This window comes from Physeter macrocephalus, chromosome 21 (assembly GCF_002837175.3).
Source record: "Physeter macrocephalus isolate SW-GA chromosome 21, ASM283717v5, whole genome shotgun sequence".
Classification (NCBI taxonomy): Eukaryota; Metazoa; Chordata; class Mammalia; order Artiodactyla; family Physeteridae; genus Physeter; species Physeter macrocephalus.
Window position 1 is genome coordinate 120,169,923 of NC_041234.1, and position 7,699 is coordinate 120,177,621.

Consider the following 7,699-nt stretch of genomic DNA (forward strand, 5'->3'; position numbering starts at 1 on the left):
CCGCGGAGCGGCCGAGCCCGAGATCCGTGGCCGCAGATCCTGCGCGTCCGGAGCCTGCGCTCCGCGACGGGAGAGGCCACGGAGGTGAGAGGCCCGCGTACCGCAAAAAAAAAAAAAAAAAAAAAAGCTCCATGACGGCGGGAACCATGAGTGGTTCCCGCTCTCCATTGTCTCTCTAGCGCCTGGGGCAATGCATGGCAGAACAGAGCTATATACATATTTATTGAATACATATGTATTAAATATGTAACAGGATGTTAAATGGAATGTTGCCCGTCTCCTCAGGGTTTTAGCCCAAACCTGAGGACAGGAGGTGCTAAGTGTCTGCACGGTCCCCTTTCTCAACAGAAATACATCAAAATGCTTGTTAGATAAATCAGCCTCAGATGGCCTCTGTGTATCGGCCCCTCGCTTTTCTATTTCTTCATCGCAGGCTGAGATTCATTAGCTCAAAATCTCACTGGTGCCCAACTCCAGTTTTTACCCAGTAAATTATTGTTAAAATAGCCCGCAGATTATCAGTCAGTTAGGGCCTGCGTGCCTTGCAATTCCCAGGACACCTTACCCCACATCCGCTGGCCATTGATAAGACGCCAAGCCACCGCTGCCCTTCAGAATTCTCTGACCTAGAGACTCCCTGCCATGCTGCCGAGTGCCACCACCAAGACATTTAAGCCCCCTCTCTGATTCCTCTCCCGTAACAGTTACCTCACCCTCCTCTCCTTCTGGGTGGTGTTTCCTTAGCCCACCCATAAGCCTCTGGACGGTCTCATGCTACGGAGCGCATGCAACCCGATAAAGCTTGTTGCGTGTGAGCCGCTCCCAGATCCCTCAGACAAACCCCCTACAGTGCTGAATTTACTAAAATATGGCAAAGCCACTTCAGCAAGCACCACCCCATCAATGCCATTTAGGAGAAGATAAAGTATTTCGAAGGTAATTTTTAAAGGAGATTTTTAGGAGGAAAGAGTGTTTTGGCTTTTCTCCTACCTTCGCCATGAAGGAAGAGGAGGAGTTCTCTAGCCTCAAGTGAAATGTGTCAGTTCAGGTCCTCCAGGAGGCCAAGATGGAGCTAGAAAGTGCCAAAGATTTGTTGAGAAAGATAAAGGGGGGTGGTCAGGAAGAGCCTTCAGACCGCAGTGAATGTTCGACACCTGTGGAAGGAGAGGGAGATGGGCTGGAAGGGAGCACCTTAGACGATGGTGCAGCTTTGAGAAAGTCTTGGCCACGGCCCACCGGGAGCTCTGGTGCCAAGACGGCCCACTGAGGAGTCCCACGCTGAGCAGAAATAACTCTAGTAGCCCTGCTGAGCTAAGTCGTAGACTGGGTGCTGCCTGGGAATAGCATGACCTCTGTGCAAATGCTGCAGCGGATCCTGAAAGCACTGCATCTGGATGCTGTCAGCTGACGGCACTCCTCTCTTAAAGTGACATCCAAGTGGTGAACTTCCATAGCTGCCCCAGTCCATCCCTTGTGCCACACAGATCCACTATTCCATACACATATGTTCAGGGAGCAGTTTCTCTGTGGTTCCCATGTGCCTGTCTTCTTGAGTGTCCACTTAGAAGAGAGAAATTGGTGGGACAAAGCATGACGCCATTGATGCAGTTGGTCTTGCAGCTGCGACAGCTACTCATTACCTCCCTCACCCTCTGCTATCACCTCTGCAGTCTTGGTCACTTCCCTTCATCCCCGAGGTCTGAGTCCCTGGTATCCATACCCTTCTCAGGGCAGAATTGCTGCCCTTGGCCATTCACAGGCACAACTGGGCAAATGAGTACCAAGAGCCGCCTAAGCACATCATCTGTGTTCCGCACATATTCCTGCCTGCCCCAGCTGTAAGAGCAGTTCTACCTCTCCCTTGATAAGTGTTGGTTACCCCTGCTGAAATGGCGACTCTTCCTGCCTGCTGGTCTCTGGACACAGGGAACAAAAAAATGCTGGGCAGCAGTCCTATCTATAAGCACCACAGGACTCTGGCTGTGTCTCCTGGTGAGAGTGCACTGTTTTTAGGGACCAGAATATCCTCTCCTGCAAAGTCCAGAGCTAAGGAGATGTGACACACGATGTCTACCTGAGTAGGTCACTAGGAAAGATGGAAAGTGGGGCCACTCTGGCTTCCACCCCTTGGCTCCCAGTCCCACGTATTCTTCCTATTGGGGACACAGTGTCACATGGAGGTCTCAGATACAGTGCATATGTTGCATTCTGGAGGATGGCACCCCATCACTGCAGAGTATCGCCTCTAAGCATGTGCTTCAGCCGCACCTTCAGCAGGACATTGTGGCATGCTACAAAGCTCGCAGCTTCTGGGTGATGCCATGTGTGACACCAGAGGGTCCCACGCTCGTGCGCCCACTCGGACACATCCTTCCGTCTGAAGTATATCCCCTGACAGTATGCCATCTTGTATGGGACGCCAGGCCTGTTTTTCGGTCCCAGCGGCAACAGGGCTGAGCAGCAGCGCCCACCCTCCAGCTCTCCGTGCCTCCGCTCTGTTCTCCACTCACTGAGCTGCCACAACGAAACAGGCCCTCTCCTTTGCCAAGGACTTCCTGGCCAGAGGCGTTGCCGCCACCATCTCCAAGATGGCCGTGGCCTCGATGGAGTGGGTAAAAGTGCTGTGCAGGTGCAGTACACCAGCAGGCAGGTCGCAGCCGACAAGCAGTCCGAGGGCATCGTGGACTGCATCGGCACATCCCCGAGGAGCAGGGTGCGCTGTCCTTCTGGACGGACCACCCGGGTCATCCGCTACTTCCCACTCAAGTCCTCAACTCCACCTTCAAGGATAAGCACAAGCAGATCTTCCTGGGGGCCTTGGACGAGCACACGCAGTTCTGGAAGTATTTTGCTGGCAATCTGGCCTCTGGTGGGGTGGCCAGAGCCACCTCCCTGTTGCTTCGTCTACCCCCTGGGTTTCACCAGAACCCACCTGGCGGCTGACCTCGGGAAATCTGACATCGAGTTCAAAGGATCAGGAGGCCGCCCCCACCACCTTCTGCGTCTCCGTGCAGAGGGTCATCGTCTACCAGGCCGCCTACTTCGGCACGTACGACAGTGCCAGAGTCATGCTCCTTGACTCCGAGAACACGACAGCGGCGGCCGGCACGGTCTCCTACCCCTTCGACACCAAGTGGTGGCGGATGATGTTGCAGTCAGGGCACAAAGGAGCCAACGTCACGTACAGGGGGACCCTTAACTGCTAGCAGAAGATCTTCAAAGATGAAAGGGGCAAAGCCTTCTTCAAGGGCGCCTGTCCAACGTCCTCTGCCTCATGGGTGGTGCCTTCACGCTGGTCCGGTACGATGACCTGAAGGAGGTCATCTAGGCCCCACCCCGCTGGACACACAGACCAGGAGAACCATGTAGAATACTTAACTTTTATGGACCATTGACCTTCGAGAAATTTCACCATTGTTTGTGGAGAGCTGGAGGTGGCTCTGGCAAAAGGCTCATTGTGATCACGACCATTGGCACCCTGTGTCCGTGTATCGATTAGGAAGGGAGTGGAATCATGATGTCTTCATGGGTCCACAGGTGAGGCAGCTCCTACCAGACCTAGACTTCAGGTGGTCATAGGACCAACTTCTATTTAAGTATTTATTTTTAAAAATCATGTCTCCCATTTGTACTTAAGCATTATTATTTTTGGCACAGCCAAATATTTGCAATTATGTTCAACGTTGGGCATTCTGCTGCAAAACAATAAAACCAGGACACAGACAAAAGAAAAACAAAAAACACCCCTTGTACCTCCACCCTAACCCATCTAGGGCTTTAGATCTTCCCTCCCCCTTTTCTTTCAGGGACATCCCTAGGTGTGGCTAGAATGTAATTGCCATCCATTTTCAACTTGTATCCAAAGACCAAGCAAGTGCATCCAAAAGCCAAGTTTAGGCCTTTTCCTCCTCCTTCATCTGGCTGTATGGGGTCATGTGGCCATAGTGCGAGCTGAGGGAGGAGCTCTGCTGTGACTGTGATGGGAAACAGACCTTGCTCATACCTCTGTCCCTGCCCAGGCTGCTTTCCAGATGCACCACTTCCATCCTACAGTGAGTTGCTGATTAGCCACCTGATTTTGACTCGACAAGACCCAGCTCATGATGAGAAGTTCCAGACACAGAGTCACTTGGTGTCCCATAGTCAAGCGTCTGTCTCTACCAGGGCCCAGAAACACACCAGAGACTATTTCTAGAAAGACATATAATCTCTGATGCTGATGGCATGGCCCTCCTCCAGAAGCCCAGGGGACTGAGTGGCAATTCTCTTACAGGGGCTGGCCTTGAACTTGACACTGCATCCTTGCCCATTACTGATAACCTCTGACACCATGGGGTCTGCCGTATAAGATGCGAGGGGCAGAAGGGATACCGAGAGGGGGAGGCACTGGGGCTGCTGTGATCTGGTGGAGGCTGTTGGCCACGGCAGATGGATTTGTGGGGGTCCAGGGAGGGGCTCTGGCCCAGTGCATGAGGCATCGAGAAGCTCCAGGTCGCCTCTGTCCGGGTGGCACAGGAATTGCAGAGGTGGGTGGGCGGGGCGAGGCCCTGGCCTCCACACAAACTGCACTGGCATGGCCCTCCTCCAGAAGCCCAGGGGACTGAGTGGCAATTCTCTTACAGGGGCTGGCCTTGAACTTGACACTGCATCCTTGCCCATTACTGATAACCTCTGACACCATGGGGTCTGCCGTATAAGATGGTCCACGTGGCTATTGCACTGCAGCCTGGACCTGCTGCAGGTTCCTCTCCCGCACCCCACCTCTGCTGCAGCTTCCTCTCCCGCACCCCAGCTCTGCCGCAGCTTCCTCTCCCGCACCCCACCTCTGCCGCAGGCTGCTCTCCCGCACCCCACCTCTGATGCAGCTTCCTCTCCTGCACCCCACCTCTGATGCAGGCGCCTCTCCTGCACCCCAGCTCTGCTGAAGCTTCCTCTCCTGCACCCCACCTCTGATGCAGGTTCCTTCCTGCACCCCAGCTCTCAGCCTTCTGCATCACCTGATACATGGACCGCAGCAATAATCCGAGGGCCTACCAGGTGTGCTACTTTCTTCTTTGCGGTAGAGGATTCAAGACGCAATGATTTGTCTTGTACTTTGGAGGGGGCATCCTGGCATGCCTCTGATTACTGGAAAAACTCCTAAAAACTTCACTGAAATGTCAGGTCCCTGAACCTTCATAGGGTTTATCTCCCATGCTCTTGAGAGGCCATGTGTCTTAGAGAGGCCTCTTACTCTTCCTGTCCAATCAGTATGATGGTGTCAGTGTAACTGATCTGACAGATGTTCTATGGGCTGTCTAGATGATCCACATCTCTTTGTACTATGTTATAAGAGAGTACAGATATGACATAGGGCAGGAGAGTTAACAAGGTAGTGGACCAAATTGTAAGTAAAGAGGTCCACATAATTGTGAACTGCTTCTTATCCTCTTTCCTTGATTGGTTGGAATAGAAAGGAAAGCACTCATCAAATCAATGGCCACATAACATGGACCTAAGGACTTATTCATCTGCTTGAGCAATTATACCACGTCCAGCACACAGCAGCCACAACTGGAATTACTAGTTGGTGAAGCCTGGGGTATACAGTCACTCTACGGAATTCATCCAGTTTCTGCACTGAACAGACTGGCAAAGTAAATGGAGGTATGATGGGGGTCACCACCCCTACATCTTTCAGAGCGGCTCTAATCTCTGCCATGCTTCCTGTGATATTGTCTGTAATTGACTCTCTTGGTTGTGTGTGGGGGGGCGGGGGGGCAGTTCCATAGATTTGCACATAATTTCCACCAGTGTAACCTGAGAGACAGACAGACCCCCACCCAAAATTTGGTTTGGACGTGGAGACCAATGACACCACACACACACACACACACACACACACACACACACACACACACACACCAAGAAGTCAAGAAACGGTTCATTACTTACAGAATCAAGGGTTCTCAAGAGAGCAGGACAAGCCTCTCAACCAGTTGTGAAGTGACTTGTGAGAGCAAGGATAGAAAGTAGCCTGGGGTTTCACCATGGTGAGGAGGCGGGGCCGAGGTGAGACTTCTCACATGTGGTCAGGGGCATACCTGGTTCTAATCTCCCTCTGGTGCCAAAGGAAGGAGCATGCAGGCTTTCTTACCAGTGGGCCCAGATCTCGGACACAAGGGGAAGAGTGAGGGCTAGCTGAAAAGGAAAGGCCAGGTTCTACCCTGAACTACTGGTGCTCTGGGAAATGGGGGCTCTTAGCACTTGCAGTATAAACCTCAAAATTACCTGTGCTGTGCCTGGCCTTAATTCAGGGAGAGGTTTTGCTAGAAAGAATAAAAATCAAATAAGGCTGAAAGGCAGAACCTGACTGTGGAAAGGGAGACAACGAGAGCCACAATCATGTCACCCGGAGTGTAACAGTTGAGCCTTAGTTAAACGACACAGAGGGTCTGTCTGGCATGAATAGTAATGCTAGATGTCTACAAAGAATAGAGGTGTTGGCACACCATCATTAGCATCTGGGAGGCAGGAGGTTAGATGACAAATAGGACAGTTGAAGAGGCACCCCTCCCTCACGTTTGGACTGACTGCCAGAGCTATCAGTATGCGTCCACCAGCTCACCAAGGCCTTAGGGGTAGTAACTACCCACGAACTGGAAGCAATACATAATGTGATGAAAGAAGCACAGGTCCCAGACTTAAGAAGCCGAGCTCTGCAACTCGGTAATCGGGACAATCCCCCGTCCTCTTCTACTCACTTTCTACCACAGAACAAGGAAAGGCTCCATGAACTCTGAGCTAGGAAAAGTCTCCACTGCTCTGCAGGAGGTCCCTGCCCACCCCGTGGACCCTCCTTCCCCCACCTCTTAGGAACAAGCCCCTTCCCCACGGAGCCCCAGCGCCCAGAGCAGGCAGCTCCGCCCGAGGTCCCTCGTGGCTGGAGGGTCGAGCCGCCCTCCCCGCGTGTCCACAGCTCCTGGCCCCGGCCAGCTCTGAAGACCAGCGCCCGGAGACCACCGACACCAGGGCACCCCGCCAAACAGCCCCTTTGGCTCCTTGCGGGCACCCGGCTCCCTTCCTCTCTCCCGCCTCCGCCGGCACTGCGGCGAGGGTGCACACGTGGTCGGCGGGGGGCGCTGCTTCGGCCCCAAGGCCGGTGGAACCACCCATGTCCTCCAGGCCGTCGGGGGAAGGGCGGGGGAGCCCAGGGTGCCCGGGACGGGAGGCCCGGCCCAATTGTGATCCTCGCGCGCCATCTAGCGGCAGGCGCGGGCACGATCGCGGGGGAAGCGCCGCCGAGGCCGCTCACGCCCACGGGAGCCATTTCGCTGTGGGGACGGTCCCGTTTCCCGATGCACACCGGACCAAGCTCGCGGCTGCAGGAAATGGCGGCGCGCGCAGGCGCACACTCGCCGAACGCAAACGCGCACCCTCCCGGGGCGCGCACGCGCACACTGGGCACGGTCTCAGGGTCAGCGAGGCTTCTCCCGGAATACTAGGGCCCCCAACCCTGGCCGATGCCCTCCTCAGGTGGCACCGAGGGCCCCGGGGGTCCAGAGCCAGCCTCTGGGCAGGAAGGGGTCATCCCCGGGCCCCATCTACAGCCTCTCACAGGACACACACACCCCCGCCTCCTGCCTGCTCCCAGGACACAGGAGTGATGCGGGGGGGGGGGGGGGGACAGGGAGGGGGGGTCCCTGCCCCTCGGGGGGCC

General features: G+C 54.6%; 1 protein-coding gene across 1 annotated transcript in view; it reads left to right on the forward strand.

The window, feature by feature from the left end:
* Positions 1 to 3,328, forward strand: part of LOC102996437 (uncharacterized) — a 23,236-nt gene extending 19,908 nt beyond the window's left edge. The window contains 6 exon segments of the mRNA XM_028482347.2: positions 2,515 to 2,622; positions 2,625 to 2,690; positions 2,693 to 2,895; positions 2,897 to 2,979; positions 2,981 to 3,252; positions 3,255 to 3,328. Of these exon segments, the coding sequence (XP_028338148.1) occupies positions 2,515 to 2,622; positions 2,625 to 2,690; positions 2,693 to 2,895; positions 2,897 to 2,979; positions 2,981 to 3,252; positions 3,255 to 3,328 (806 nt within the window).
* The last annotated feature ends 4,371 nt before the right edge of the window (positions 3,329 to 7,699 follow it).